This window comes from Macaca mulatta, chromosome 16, assembly GCF_049350105.2.
Source record: "Macaca mulatta isolate MMU2019108-1 chromosome 16, T2T-MMU8v2.0, whole genome shotgun sequence".
Taxonomy (NCBI): Eukaryota; Metazoa; Chordata; class Mammalia; order Primates; family Cercopithecidae; genus Macaca; species Macaca mulatta.
The window spans coordinates 20,103,059-20,119,403 of record NC_133421.1 but is presented as its reverse complement, the minus strand read 5'-3'; the positions used below and the strand labels follow the sequence as shown (position 1 = coordinate 20,119,403).

The 16,345-nt window shown below is 49.2% G+C and overlaps 1 protein-coding gene across 1 annotated transcript; it reads left to right on the top strand.

Moving 5' to 3' along the window:
* Window positions 1-817: 817 nt before the first annotated feature.
* LOC702039 (CMT1A duplicated region transcript 15 protein-like protein) lies at window positions 818-3,505 on the top strand. The gene is made up of 2 exons (XM_015118834.3): window positions 818-2,673; window positions 2,815-3,505. The coding sequence occupies exons 1-2, from the start codon at window positions 2,409-2,411 to the stop codon at window positions 3,369-3,371; spliced, it is 822 nt and encodes a 273-aa protein (XP_014974320.2). The 5' UTR covers window positions 818-2,408; the 3' UTR covers window positions 3,372-3,505.
* The last annotated feature ends 12,840 nt before the right edge of the window (window positions 3,506-16,345 follow it).

The following is a 16,345-nucleotide window of genomic DNA, read 5'->3' as shown; positions in this document are numbered from 1 at the left end:
CCTTCTTTTTTATGGCTGTGTAGTATTCCATAGTGTGTATCTACCTTATTTTCTTTATCCATTCCACCATCGATGGGCCTCTAGGTTAATTCCATATTTTTGCTATTGTGAATAATGTGATGAATATACAAATGCATGTCTCTTTTTGGTAGAATTTTCCTTTGAGTACGTACCGAGTAATAAGATTGCTAGGTTGAATGGTAACTCTGTTTGAGGTTCTTTGAGAAATCTCTAAACTGCTTCCCACAGTGGCTGAACTAATTTACACTCCCAATAGTGTATAAGTGTTCCCTTTGCTCCACAGCCTCGCCAGCAGCTGTTATTTTTTGACCTTTTTTTTTTTTTTTTTTTTTTTTTTTTGAGACGGAGTCTCGCTCTGTCCCCCAGGCTGGAGTGCAGTGGCCAGATCTCAGCTCACTGCAAGCTCCGCCTCCCGGGTTTACGCCATTCTCCTGCCTCAGGCTCACGCCATTCTCCTGCCTCAGGCTCCTGAGTACTGGACTACAGGCAGCCGCCACCACGCCCGGCTAATTTTTTGTATTTTTAGTAGAGATGGGGTTTCACCGTGATCTCGATCTCCTGACCTCGTGATCCGCCCGCCTCGGCCTCCCAAAGTGCTGGGATTACAGGCGTGAGCCACCGCGCCCGGCATTTTTTGACTTTTTAATAGTAGCCATTCTGACTGGTATGAGATGGTATGGTATCTCAATGAAGTTTAGATTTGCATTTCTCTAGTGGTTAGTGATGATCAGAATTGTTTCTGTGTTTGTTGGCCACTTGTATATCCTCTTTTGAGAAGTGCCTGTTCATGCTCTTTACTCATTTGTTAATGGGTTTTTTGTGGTTTTTTTTTTTTTTTTTTGCTTGTTGATTTAAGTTTTCTTTATCAATTCTGGATATTAGATACACAGTTTGCAAATATTTTCTCTCATTCTGAAAGTTGTCTGTTGACTCCACTGATAGTTTCTTTTGCTGTGCAGAAGCTCTTTAGTTTAATTAGATCCCCCTTGTCAATTTTTGGTTTTATTGCAGTTGCTTTTGGGGACTTAGCCAAAAATTCTTTGGCAAGGCCAACGTCAAGAATGGTATTTCCTAGGTTTTATTCTAGAATTTTTATATTTTGAGGTCTTCCATTTAAATCTTCAGTTAATTTTTAGGTCGGGTGTGGTGGCTCACACCTGTAATCCCAGCACTTTGGGAGGCCGAGGCAGATGGATCACAAGGTCAGGAGATCAAGACCATCCTGGCTAACACAGTGAAACCCTATCTGTACTAAAAATACAAGAAATTAGCTGGGACCGGGCACAGTGACTCACGCCTGCAATCCCAACACTTTGGGAGTCCAAGGTGGGCAGATCACGAGGTCAGGAGATCGAGACCATCCTGGCTAACCTGGTGAAACCCCCATCTCTACTAAAAATACAAAAAAAATTAGCCAGGCTTTGTGGCATAGCAGGAGAATGGCGTGAACCTGGGAGGTAGAGCTTGCAGTGCGCTGAGATCGCGCCAATGCACTCCAGCCTGGGGGACAGAGCGAGACTCCATCTCAAAAAAATAAAAGAAAGAAAATATTTTTGTATAGCTATATAATTTGTGTGGCTTTTTGTTTGTTTGAGACAGGGTCTCACTGTCACCCAGACTGGAGGGCAGTGGCGCATCACAGCTCACTGTAGCCTTGACCTCTTGAGCTCCAGAGACGCTCCCACCTCACCCAGGAGGACGTCAGTCCTCCAGGCAGACATCAGGCCCCAGGTGGACCCTGAACTCAAGGTATACACCAGGCCCCACATTGACAACCAGGCCCCAGATGAACAATGAGGTCCTAGTTGGACAGCAGGCCCATGTTGAACACCACACTGTGGACATTTGGCCGCGGGCAGACACCACGCCTTAGGTAGATACGTAGGCTCCAGGTGGGCATTAGACCCAAGGTACACGGCCAGTCCCCAGGTGATCACCAGACCCCAGGTGGACACAAGGCCTTAGGTGAACAACAAGACCCAGTAGGCCATCAGGCCCCAGCTGGATACAGTCACCAGGAGAACACAAGGCCCCAAGAGGGACATAGGCCCAAGGCAGACATCAGGCCCTAGGTGGACATCAGGCCTGAGGAGGACATCCAGCCCCCGGTGAACATCAGGCACAGGTGTCCAAGCAGGCCCTGGATGGACATAATGGTGTCTAGGTAAGGAGGTGTCCTGGGGGGAGGGTGAGCAGTCAGCAGCCCAGTGGAGTCCTGAGGAGGTCTTATGGAAGGAAGGGGCTGAGGGGACAGAACCTTAAAGAAGCGACCTCACTTCCTTAATGACAGACCTGAACAGAACTTAGAACTCTGGCAACCAGGCGCCCAGATCCTAGAGTCAGCCCAGTAACCAGCTCATTTGGTGGGAGACGCTCGAGAGAGCAAGATGTTCTCGTGTTGCTTCCCCACTTCGAGAGGCTGCTGCTTCAGGAATGGAGGGAGTGAGAGCCTTTTCCGACGATTCCGAAGAAGGCTCATCCCTCACCCCAGACGCCTGTGGCCCTTTGTAAGAAGGCGCACCCGGGTACCACAGGGCAGCCCGGGGCAGGCCCTAGTGGGCCAAGCCACACCAGAGATCCCATCGGGGCTGCATCTGCACACTGCCCTCCTCCAGGAGGAGACTCGGGAGCCCATGGAGGCAGAGGCACATGGTGAGGTGGCCTGCAGTCTGGAAGATTTTGCGGGGTCGGTGTTTAGGGGCTGGAACTCCTTTAAATTCAGGGAGGTTGTTTCTGTGTTTGGAAATTGCAGTGGAAAGTGACTGACGCTGGTGACCCTTTCTCCTTTTTCAGCTCTTACTCCATATGCAGAAATAGAAGCATTTCCAGCACCAGCTGTTGAGCCAGAGCCAGCATGGGAAGAGCCCCCTCCAGAGACAGTGCTGGAGGTGGAGGGAGCTCCAGCCAAGGACCAACCCAAGGAGGAGCTGCCTGAAATCACGGCACCTACTGTAGTCACTGACCTTAGCCCTGAAGTTGAACATGTGGCAAGAGAGAGAGGCGGCAGGGAGGGGGTGACCAGCACGGCCCCAGGCAGCAGCTCCTATGCTGCCCCTAGTCCTGGGCACGGTGGCAACCATGGAGGTAGAGAGCCTGGGTTTGGAGAGAGGCTTGTGTCATTCATTAGAGCCGCAGTCCTGCTGCTGCAGGGCCTGTTTATTCTCCTGCTGCTGGTGGGGTCTATCTGGGTGCAGGAGGTGCTGGAGAGCATGAAGAGGAGGCTGGGAGGAAGAATTCCAGCAGTTCCTCCTGCACTCAGAGGCGGCCTCCTCCTCCGGGCACGGATGTCTGCCTGCAACTGGGCATCCAGGCTGTTTGCCCCTGAAGTGCTGCCCAGGATGGGCTCTTAAAAGGCCGGCAGGGGGTGAGGGGACCAGGAGGCTCCAAAGGGTAGAGCAAGCAAAGTTTTAAAGACTGTCTTTGTGCCCCAGGATCTCCGTGCCACCACCTGCCCTAGCATTTATTAATACTATTAGAATTATAAGTTGATGGAACTACATTTCAATAAAGTTTGATTCATGAAACTTCGTGCCTTTTTGAACTCCCTCATGTTAGATGGTGCTTTTGAGGCGATCCTGAAAATCTTTGATAGTTGTGTCTTTTGTTGTGGTTGTTCGTGTGATTGAATTACCATCGAGTCAACAGTTACTGGAAACCTTTCAGGTCTGGCTTTTAGAAGGCCTTGACCGGCCGGACACAATCGCTCACGCCTGTAATCCCAGCACTTTGGGAGGCGGAGGTGGGTGGATCACAAGGTCACAAGATCGAGACCATCCTGGCTAACATTGTGAAACCCCATCTCTACTAAAAATACAAAAAAAAAAAAAATTAGCTGGCATGGTGGCAGGCACCTGTAGTCCCAGCTACTCAGGAGGCTGAGGCAGGAGAATGGCGTGAATCCGGGAGGCAGAGCGTGCAGTGAGCCGAGATTGTGCCACTGCACTCCGGCCTGGGCGACAGAGCAAGAGACAGTCTCAAAAAAAAAAGACCTTGACCTACTCTTGCCTGTTTTGACTCTCTGGTTTCTTGTGGAAAGAGGGGTGGATGTAGGCTCATGTCTCCGGCAGATCAATCACCTTTTGCCATGAAGGATTTGACATCACAGTTTCCAAGAATTATGTATGCAAGTTGACACGGTACTTTAGCTAATCTGGGTATCAAAACAGAATGCCATAGACTAGGTGGCATAGGAAATTGATTTCTCACAGTTCTGGAGATGGTAAAATCCAAGGTCAAATGGTCATCAGATTCCTTGTCCGCAGAGGGCTGGCTTCCTGGTTCATAGACAGCCATCTTTTACAGTGTCCTTACATGACAGAAGGGATGAGGGAGCTCTCTGCAGTCCTTTTGATAAGGGCGCCAATTCCATTCATGAGGTCCCTGCCTTCATGAACTTAATCACCTCCCAAGGTCCCACCTCCAAATTCCATCACATAGAATTAGACTTCAGCACATGAATTGGAGGAGGACCATAACATTTGCTTTACAGAATCAGGTCTCCCCGAGTCATATGCACTCACAGGAAATCTATAATCTTCTATTAAGTATTTGCTGGTCCCCTCTGGGTTTGGGGAATCTTTTTTTCTTTAAGAAAAATGATCTTTCATGTGATCCATGGTTTATTCATAGAAAAGCACTGTGAGTTCACCCACTTGCTAAAAAGAAGGGCAATTGTGATACAAAAATGAGAGTGACTCCTCCCTCTCTCTCTCTGTCTCTCTTTTTAGCCAGCCCACTGGGCTGAGACGTTGTAAGGGCCCTTGGCTGGGCAGTAGGACTTGAGTAGTCACAAACGGCAAATACGACTTGGTCAGCTTGCAGTAGAAAAGGGTGACAGTTTGTCAACCAAAGAAAAAGTAAAGCAGATGGAGAAGTTCTTAGTTCACATTCTAGCTATACTAACCCTTCCCTATCAAACCCCACCCCCAGCTCAGGAACTAGGACATAAAAGAGTAAACACCAAGGCACTGGTAACCAACTGACTCTTCTGAATGCCCTTGCTATCTCCTACAACAATTCCAGGGCGAGCGGAGGGGTCAGGAAGGTGGCAGGAACATGATGATTCCCTGAGGAGGTCAGCCAGAGCTAAGACAGGGCTGCTGACTAGGGCTAGAAATTAGGAAGGGAGAGGCTCAGTGCAGACCAGCCCTAGCCTCCAAGTCAGCAAGCAATGAGACTGTGACAAAAGCAGGCAGAGGAAATTTGAGGTATAAAGGCAGGGGAAGGGACGGGAGCGGTGGCTCAGGCCTGTAATCCCAGCACTTTGGGAGGCTGAGGTGGGTGGATCACGAGGTCAGGAGATGGAGACCATCCTGGCTAACACGGTGAAACCCCATCTCTACTAAAAATACAAAAAATTATCCGGGCATGGTGGTGGGCACCTGTAGTCCCAGCTACTCTGGAGGCTGAGGCAGGAGAATGGCGTAAATCTGGGTGGCAGAGCTGGCAGTGAGCTGAGATTGCACCACTGCACTCCAGCCTGGGTGACAGAGTGAGACTGTATCTCAAAAAAAAAAAAAAAAAAAAAGAAAGAAAGAAAAAAAAAGAAAAGAAAAGAAAGGCAGGGGAAGAAAGCAAGTACGGGGCGAGAAGAGAACTGTGCAGTGAAAGCAGCCAATCTGGTGGCAGAGGGAGACTGGTCCTTAGAAGCTTGTTTGGTGAGAGAGAATGAATACAGGAGGCACAGAGATGGGGAATAAACATTTAGCTGGTGAGAGAGATTTAAGACAAATGGGAAGAGAATGTGGGGAAAAGAAAGAGAGATCAGCCTGTTACTGTGTCTATATAGTGAAAGGACACAAAGATAGATGTGTACCCGCCCCCCACCCGCTACACCCTTGTTCTGCTCTCTAATCTTTGCACATACCAGAGATTTCGTAAGTTCTGTGAGTACCTGGTTTTCTGCACGTACCAGAGATTTTGTTTTGCACATACCAGAGATTTTGTAAGTTCTGAGGCAAGGTCACAAGACGTGTTTAAGTAAGATAAACTCTTGCTGCCATAAACCTGCTCTCCCGCCTCAAAGTTTGAACTAAAATATCAGAAATGGCAGGAACCAATGATAGTTAGCCAAATCGCCTTGTTCAAACACTAGCCAATCATATATCTGATTTGTATAATAACTCTATGCCCACTTTTCTTAGACTATATAACATTGTTCGGAGCTGAGTCGGGGAGCTCTCCTGCCCGTCTCGTTTCACGAGCGAGGGAGAGTTCCAGGTTCGAACCTGTAATAAAGATCCTTGCTGCTTAGCTTTGACTCTGGACTCTGGTGGTCTTCTTCGGGGAATAAACGGTCTGGGCATAACAAATGGGGGCTCGTCCGGGATTTCCCCCAAGCCCACCAGACCCCCAAGTCAACGGATCTTAATCTGTAGGTAAGCCGGCTTTGTCACTGTCTCTGTCTTTGTCTCTGTCTGTCTCCCTGAAATTTCGCGAAATCCGTAATCTGTAATCTGTATTGGTCTGTTCTGTAAGTGGCACGGTCTTGGCGGACGCGCTAGAAGACAGCCACTCGGGACTGGTGGGAGACGTTCCCCAGTGCCCATCTGGGGGCCTCCAACCTTGGTTGCCCCGTCTGACTCAGGTCGGAAGTCCGACACGCGCTCGCGAATGCTCATCGTTATTACTGTCTGTCCGTTATTGTTAAGTGTTAAGTGTAAGCCCAAAACGAAACATAAAACCTTTTCTTCCCCTTCCAGGACCGGACCTGTCGGATACTCCCCTCTGCTTCACACTCATTTTCGTCCCCCCTTCTCTTTGTAGGAGCAGTCCAAAGATGGGCAACAACCAGAGCACGCCGCTCTCACTCCTTGTTACCAATTTTAAGGATGTGAAGGCTCGGGGGTGTAACTTAAGCGTAGAACTAAAGAAGGGAAAGCTAGTTACTTTCTGCCGTTCGGAGTGGCCCTCTTTCGGCGTAGGGTGGCCCTCCGAAGGAACTTTCTGTCTCTCTATTATTACTAAGGTAAAAACTAAGATTTTCCTGCCAGGGCAGTCAGGACATCCTGATCAAATTCCTTATATTCTAGTGTGGCAGGATCTTGTGGAAAACCCACCACCCTGGATAACTCCATTCATCCCTGAGCCCTGCAAAGTCCTAGTAACGCGACCTACAAGACAAAAGACTCCCTCTGCTCCCTCGGCCCCTGTGCTGCCGGACAGCCAGGACCCCCTAATGTTAGAACCCACATTTCCCCCACCATATCCGCACCTTATCCCGCAGGACCCAGTCCCCCAGGGTGGTGCTTCCGTAGAGGGAAACCGAGAAGCGGAATCAGCCGAGAGTGAAAGTAACCTGGGGGGGCTGGCCGGCCGAACACGAGGCCGCGTACAGCGGGACCAAGCTTCCCAACTCCCTGACTCCACTGTAGCCCTGCCTCTCAGAGAAATAGGATCGCTCGATGATACCGGGCTCTCCCGTCTCATGTATTGGCCTTTTTCCACCAGTGATTTATACAATTGGAAGTCCCAAAATGCTCGGTTCTCAGATAATCCCAAAGATCTAACCTCGTTGTTAGACAGTGTCATGTTTACTCACCAGCCGACCTGGGATGACTGTCAGCAGCTCCTCCGAATCCTGTTCACAACGGAGGAGCGGGAAAGAATCCAAGTTGAGGCCAGAAAACTGGTTCCAGGAGATGACGGCCAGCCAACTGCAAATCCTGACCTCATTAATGCGGCTTTCCCTTTGACCCGGCCCAGATGGGACTACAACACGGCAGAAGGTAGGGGACGACTGCTCATTTATCGCCAGACTCTAATGGCGGGTCTCCGGGCTGCAGCTCGCAAGCCCACCAATTTGGCTAAAGTATATTCTGTGTTACAAGGTAAGACAGAAAGCCCCGCTGTGTATTTAGAGAGATTAATGGAAGCCTTCAGACAGTTTACCCCTATGGACCTGGAAGCACCGGAAAATCAGGCAGCGGTAGTAATGTCCTTTGTAAACCAGGCAACACCAGATATTAAAAGAAAACTCCAGAAATTAGAAGGTTTAGAGGGAAAGCAGATTCAGGACCTCCTTCAGATGGCCCAGCGAGTTTATAATAATAGGGATACTCCAGAAGAAAAACAGTTCAAGGCAACCAAAGAAATGACCAAAGTCTTAGTAGCAGCTTTCCCCCAGGCAGGAAATGGCCAAAACAGAAAGCAGAAAAAGCAAGGCCCTAGGCAAGGATTAGAAAAAGATCAGTGTGCTTATTCCAAGGAACGTGGCCACTGGATTAAAGACTGCCCAAAGAAATGGAGACCAGCTAACCCTACCTCCGTACTCGTTACCCAGGACTCTGACTAGGGAGGACGGGGTTCGGACCCCCTCCCCGAACCCAGGGTAACTTTGCAAGTGGAGGGGTCCCCAGTTCGCTTCTTGGTCGATACTGGGGCGGAACGCTCAGTCCTAACCAAACCAATTGGAAAAATGTCTAAGAAAACATCCTGGGTGCACGGGGCCACAGGCATCAAAAAATACCCCTGGACAACCCAGAGGACTGTAGACTTAGGAACGGGAAAAGTCTCCCATTCCTTCCTAGTCATCCCAGAGAGCCCCTGCCCTCTACTAGGGAGGGACTTGCTGACAAAGATGGGGGCCCAAATCCACTTTGAGCCAGAAGGGCCCAAGATAACTGATTCCCAAAACAGGCCAATATCTATCCTGACTGTCACCTTAGAAGATGAGTACCGACTCCATCAAGAGCAAAAGCCCCCCGATCAGGGAATTGACTCTTGGCTCCAGCGTTTCCCTGAAGCGTGGGCAGAAACTGGGGGCTTGGGGCTAGCTAAACATCGACCTGCCATATTTGTGGAAGGTAAGCCAGGGACGGACCCGGTTCGGGTTCGGCAATATCCTATGCCCCTGGAGGCAAGAGAAGGAATTACGCCCCATATCCGCCGACTCCTAGACCAGGGAGTCCTACAGGCTTGCCACTCATCCTGGAATACTCCACTGTTACCTGTTCGTAAACCCAACAGTATGGACTACAGGCCAGTACAGGATTTAAGAGAAGTTAATAAAAGGGTCATGGACATACATCCCACTGTGCCCAATCCATACACCCTTCTGAGTGCCTTACATCCCAAAAAACAGTGGTATACCGTTCTTGATCTAAAAGACGCTTTCTTCAGCCTTCCTCTGGCTCCCAAAAGTCAAGAACTCTTTGCATTTCAATGGACGGATCCTGAGAGGGGCATCAACGGTCAGCTAACATGGACCAGACTGCCACAAGGGTTCAAGAACTCGCCAACCCTGTTCGATGAAGCCCTTCATGAAGATCTGGGTGAGTACCGGTGGCAACACCCTGAAATAACTCTTTTGCAATATGTTGATGATCTCTTAATAGCGGCCAGGTCCCCGGAAACTTGTGTTCAAGGGACTGAGGACCTCCTGAAGACTCTGGGGGAGCTAGGCTACCGAGCCTCAGCAACAAAGGCTCAGATCTGCAAGTCGGAGGTAACTTATCTGGGGTACCTATTAAAAGGGGGGCAACGCTGGCTAACCAAAGCCCGAAAGGAAACAGTCCTACACATCCCTAGACCCCAGTCAACACGGCAAGTGAGAGAATTCCTGGGGTCGGCAGGGTTCTGTAGGTTATGGATACCCGGATTTGCTGAGTTAGCCAAGCCCCTATACCAGGCAACAAAGGAACGGCAGCCCTTCAATTGGACGGAAGAGGCTGAGCTGGCCTTTCAGCAAATCAAAACTGCCTTGTTATCAGCCCCCGCGCTGAGGCTCCCTGATGTCTCCAAGCCCTTCCACTTATACGTGGATGAAAGTAAGGGTGTTGCAAAAGCCGTGTTAACACAGTACCTAGGCCCCTGGCAGAGGCCAGTTGCCTATTTGTCAAAAAAATTAGATTGAGTGGCTGCTGGCTGGCCACCCTGCCTCCAGATAATCGCGGCGACCGCCCTAATGGTCCGAGACGCTGATAAACTTATCATGGGGCAAGAGTTGCGCGTTATAACCCCGCATGCCATTGAAGGTGTCCTCCGGCAGCCGCCGGACCGATGGATGAGTAACGCCCGGCTCACCCACTATCAAGGACTGCTGTTAAACCCCCTCAGAATAACTTTTCTGCCCCCAACCTCTTTAAACCCTGCTTCACTGCTGCCAAATCCAGACTTGGACGCCCCGTCCCATGAGTGCACTGAGATACTGGCTCAGGTGCATGGGGTGCGGGAGGACCTGCAAGATCGTCCGCTCCCCGACACAGAACTCACCTGGTTCACTGATGGCAGCAGCTACGTCCACCAAGGCCAGCGGTATGCAGGAGCGGCTGTAACGTCAGAGACTGAGGTAATCTGGGCGGAACCCTTGCCTCCAGGGACATCGGCCCAAAGAGCCGAACTGATAGCCCTTACACAGGCCCTCACCCTAGGGGCAGAGAAAAAACTAACAGTATACACGGATAGCCGCTATGCTTTCGCTACTGCGCACATACATGGGGCCATCTACAGAGAAAGGGGACTATTAACAGCCGAAGGCAAAGAAATAAAAAACAAGCAAGAGATCCTAGCTCTATTAACTGCTTTGTGGAAACCAAAGAAATTGGCTATCGTACATTGCCCTGGGCATCAGAAACCAACTACGCCAATTGCTCGAGGCAACTTCTTAGCCGACCAAACCGCAAGGAGCATAGCAAAAGCTCCCAGTCAGCTCCTCGCGCTCCAGCTCCCCGATCCTGGCCCGCGAAATTTGCCATGTTTTCCCGACTATACCGAACAGGATCGCGAATGGATGAACACGCTTTCCCTAAAACAGGTTAAAAATGGGTGGTGGACTGATATAAATGACCAAACCATCCTACCAGAAAAATTAGGACGGCAGGTGTTGGAACACATCCACCGGACAACCCACCTGGGTGCCCGGCGAATGATGGACTTAATCAGGCACGCCAAGTTTAGAATCAGGCGCATAGCTGAACTGGCCAGCGATGTCACAACAAATTGCAAAGCCTGCCAACTAAACAACGCTTGCCCCCAAACCCAGACCACCGCAGGAATTAGGTGTAGAGGAACTAGGCCTGGTATCTATTGGGAAATAGACTTTACTGAGATAAAGCCTGGAAAATATGGGTATCAGTACTTACTTGTCTTTGTAGATACTTTTTCAGGATGGACAGAAGCGTTCCCAACTAAGAGAGAAACTGCTCAGGTTGTAGCAAAGAAAATTTTGGAAGAAATCCTCCCCAGGTATGGCTTTCCCGTCCAAATAGGGTCAGACAATGGACCAGCCTTCGTTGCTAGGGTAAGTCAGGATTTGGCTTCCATTCTGGGGGCAAATTGGAAATTACATTGTGCTTATAGGCCCCAAAGCTCAGGACAGGTAGAAAGGATGAATCGGACTCTGAAGGAGACCTTAACTAAATTGACCATGGAGACTGGCGCTAATTGGGTAGTACTTCTCCCCTACGCTCTGTTCTGGGCCCGAAATACCCCTTACAGACTAGGCCTCACACCATATGAGATCATGTATGGCAGACCCCCACCCCTGGTCCCCAGTCTAAAAGACGACTTACTCAAACCTGAAACTGAAAATGTCTCTAAGCTCCTGTTCTCCTTACAAACCTTACAGAAAATTCACCAGGAAATTTGGCCCAGACTACGAGAACTGTACGAGGCAGGACCTCCGCCGACGCCTCATCCGTTCCAGCCGGGAGACTGGGTCCTAGTCAAGCGCCACCGGCAAGAAACTCTTCAACCCAGGTGGAAAGGACCACTGCAAGTACTCCTGACTACTCCCACCGCTCTCAAAGTAGAAGGCATCGCTTCGTGGATCCACTACACACACGTCAAACCAGTGGACCCAGCATCCGACCTTCTCGAGCCGTCTGGAGCACCGGTTACATGGACTATAGACAAAGCTAAGAACAATCCCTTAAAGCTAACCCTGCGCCGTCATCCCCATAGCCGTAACCATGTCTAGCTTACCTATGCTTTTATGCCTTATGCATCTGACTCTCCTCACTGCTGCGCCGTCTAATCCCTATGTCTGGTGGTTCTGGCTCTATGAGAACAAAACTCACCCCGGGGAAACCCCCCAAGCAGGTAAACTGCTAACTAGCGCAGACTGCCTCCCCTCAGGGTGTAATACTATAGTTTACCTCAATTTCACTAGGTTCCAGATTGCCCAACCAGCAATACCCATGATCTGTTTTGAATATGATCAAACTGAATATAATTGTAAAAATTATTGGTGGCACCAGAGTGCAGGTTGCCCATATAGCTACTGTAAGACGCACTCTGTCCGATACTGGAGAGAACGACAAGGGTGGTATTTTTACAAAACTGAGTCTCCCGTCACTTACACTTGGATAATTAGAGACCCATGGGACTCTCGGTGGACAACCCCACAACATGGGGGAGTATATTACTCATCAACTAGTACCTGGCCCAGTAGCCATTTATATCTGTGGAGAAGTCTAGTCCAGATTCAACCCTTAATCCACACACAAATCCACAGGCAAGAAACCAAGCTATCACAAGACTTGCAGCCCTTCTCCTGGCTAACTCTATTACGGGAAGGGCTAGCATTCGCCAACCTCACTGGTTTAGGCGACCTGTCCTCTTGCTTTATGTGTGCAACCCTAGGAAGACCACCATTAACGGCTGTTCCTCTATCCTCCCCTCCCACAAACTATACAAGTTTTAACTCATCGATAGTCACGATACCCGATGTGGCCCTGTACCGTGACCCATACCAAGAGAAATACCCCTATTGTTATTCGGCATTTAGCAACAGCCTCTGTAACCAATCGGCTACATACCCTAATAGTCCCATATATGCTCCCCCTGGTGTGTTCTTCTGGTGTAATATGACTCTGTTAAAAACTCTGTCCAAAAGCATCTCTGACGGACAGTTGTGTATCCCTGTTACCCTAGTTCCCCGACTGACACTGCTAACCCCGGCAGAGTTCATAGGCTGGGCAGGGACCGCCCCAACTAAAACTGCGTGACATAGACGAGCAGTTTTTCTACCACTAATTGCCGGAATATCCTTAACCACCTCTGTCGTCGCAGTGGGGTTAGCAGGAGGGGCCCTACAACACTCCATGATAGAAAACGACAAGCTGTTACAACAATTCTCTGTTGCTATGGAAGACTCCGCCTATTCCCTAGCCTCCCTTCAGCGGCAGCTCACCTCCCTAGCACAGGTCACCCTTCAAAACCGCAGAGCCTTAGACTTACTCATGGCTGAGAAAGGAGGTACCTGTATGTTCCTCAAAGAAGAATGCTGTTTCTATATAAATGAGTCAGGGTTAGTTGAGGAAAGAGTCCAACGCCTACACGAACTAAGCTTAGAAATGAAAAAGCGGCCGGGCGCGGTGGCTCACGCCTGTAATCCCAGCACTTTGGGAGGCCGAGGCGGGCGGATCACAAGGTCAGGAGATCGAGACCACGGTGAAACCCCGTCTCTACTAAAAATACAAAAAAAAATTAGCCGGGCGCGGTTGTGGGCGCCTGTAGTCCCAGCTACTCGGGAGGCTGAGGCAGGAGAATGGCGTGAACCCGGGAGGCGGAGCTTGCAGTGAGCCGAGATCGCGCCACTGCACTCCAGCCTGGGCAACAGAGCGAGACTCCGTCTCAAAAAAAAAAAAAAAAAAAGAAATGAAAAAGCAACAATTCACTACAGCCGCTAACAATTGGTGGAGCTCTTCAATGTTTTCCCTTCTGGCACCCCTTTTAGGCCCCCTAATGTCTTTACTGCTTCTATTCACTATAGGCCCCTGTGTGGTAAATAAAATTTTACAATTTGTCAGAGAAAGGTTTGATACCATCCAACTAATGGTCCTCCGTAGCCATCACCAGCCTCTCCTGCACCCAGAAAGTGAGGCTATATTATAAGACTCTGGAAATCCAAGATTGGACATCCAGTTACTTATGAGAAGGGGGAAATGAAAGGACACAAAGATAGATGTGTACCCGCCCCCCACCCGCTACACCCTTGTTCTGCTCTCTAATCTTTGCACATACCAGAGATTTCGTAAGTTCTGTGAGTACCTGGTTTTCTGCACGTACCAGAGATTTTGTTTTGCACATACCAGAGATTTTGTAAGTTCTGAGGCAAGGTCACAAGACGTGTTTAAGTAAGATAAACTCTTGCTGCCATAAACCTGCTCTCCCGCCTCAAAGGTTGAACCAAAATATCAGAAATGGCAGGAACCAATGATAGTTAGCCAAATCGCCTTGTTCAAACACTAGCCAATCATATATCTGATTTGTATAATAACTCTATGCCCACTTTTCTTAGACTATATAACATTGTTCGGAGCTGAGTCGGGGAGCTCTCCTGCCCGTCTCGTTTCACGAGCGAGGGAGAGTTCCAGGTTCGAACCTGTAATAAAGATCCTTGCTGCTTAGCTTTGACTCTGGACTCTGGTGGTCTTCTTCGGGGAATAAACGGTCTGGGCATAACAATAGAAAGAAATAGACATAAGAGACTCCATTTTGTCCTGTATTTGAGATGCTGTTAATCTGTGACCCTACCCCAACCTTGTCCTTGCAAGAGACATGTGCTGCGGTGACTCAAGGTTTAATGGATTTTGGGCTGTGCAGGATGTGTCTTTGTTAAACAAGTGCCTGAAGGCAGCTTGCTGGTTAAAAGTCATCACCATTCTCTTAATTTCAACTACCCAGGGACACATACACGGCCAAAGGTCGCAGGGACCTCTGCCTAGGAAAGCTAGGTATCGTCCAAGGTTTCTCCTCATGTGATAGGCTGAAATAATGCTAAAAGGTTTATGGAGATGTTTGCATATGCATCTCAAGGGACAGCATTTTCCTTTAAACTTATTCATGTCACAGAGGTTTTTGTTCATATGTCTTACTGCCGATTTCCTCCCTACAATGATCCTATTGTCCTGCCACTCCCTTATCTTTAAGACGGTAAAGATAGTTATCAATAAATACTAAGGGAACTCAGAGACCGGTGCCGGCGTGGGTCCTCTGTAAGCTGAGCGCCGGTCCCCTGGGCCCCTGCTTTTCTTTCTCTATACTTTGTCTCTGTGTCTTATTTCTTTTCTCAAGTCTCTCGTTCCACCTAACGAGAAACACCCACAGGTGTGGAGGGGCAGGCCACCCCTTCAAGAGAAATCTCGCAAAAAGGACACATTCATGCAGATCCTCAAAGATGAACACGCAGTCATGCCTACATGTAGAAATACACTCAGTTACACATATAAAAATACAGATGCATGGAGAGCAAGCATACACACAGACACATATTTCTACACATGCGCTCGTGTGCGCCCAGATACACACACACTAAACATGCAAAACATGAGAGCACTTACACACTGATGTGCATCCTCACATGTATGCAAATGTTACATCCTCACACACAGACCCACAGTTCAGTGTGCACATATCCACACAGGTACGCAGTCATAGAACAGACATAGATGAGCATGAAGATGTAATGTGCACATACAGACAGGCATGCGCAGTTATATCTATGCACATAGACACATGTACTCAGTCATACAGATACACACACTCTCTAGCACAAAGGTGATCAATGTAGATGAATATTGTGAGCTCAGAGGCTTCCCAGACCTTCATCTTTTCCCTGCACTTGTTTCAAAGGTGCTCAGCAGACTCCTGGCGAGGCTGTGTGAGGTGGGGCAGGAGCTTCAGAGTCCTCACGGCTTTGTGAGGCAAACGTCTAAGTCCAGTCCTGGCCTCTGCCACTCACCCACCACTGGGCTATTAATGCCCTGTCTGCAGGTGAGAGATGCTGCATAAACTAGTCTTGGGATTTTTTCTAACTGGCCGTTTTTCTCCTTGGCATCCCCACTGTCCCACTGGGAAGGGCATACACTCTGCAAGGGAAACCTGAGAAATGGCTGTGAGTCTCCTGAGACAATAAGCATATCCTCCACCCACAGCTACCTCAAGGGCCCATCAAATCAGAACCAGAATTATAAATATTTATGACTTTACAGTAGTTGGCAACACATATACTATAGTATTTACAGTACCATAAATGCATCTGTTTTTCTGGTTCAGCAATCTCTGAGACGGAACAGTGTTCTGTGTTTGCCAAGGGAGACAGCGCCAATGCCCAGGACACGCAGGACGTAGGGACAGAAGGTGACATATCATGGGGTTTCTGGTCGATCTGCAGGGCCCAGCTTCTCCATGAACAGTGGGCTGTAGTGAGAAGCTTGCCAAGACACGCGTATCGACTGGAGTTGGACTCTCCCCATCCTTAGCCCTGTGGTCCTTTGGCCTCAGCCACAGGGCCTCAGAGTCCTGTCAGGGTGGACAAATGTTTCAGTGTTTTTGACCTGACCTGATACTTCCTGGGGACCCAGGCTGCCGGGCCAGTGAG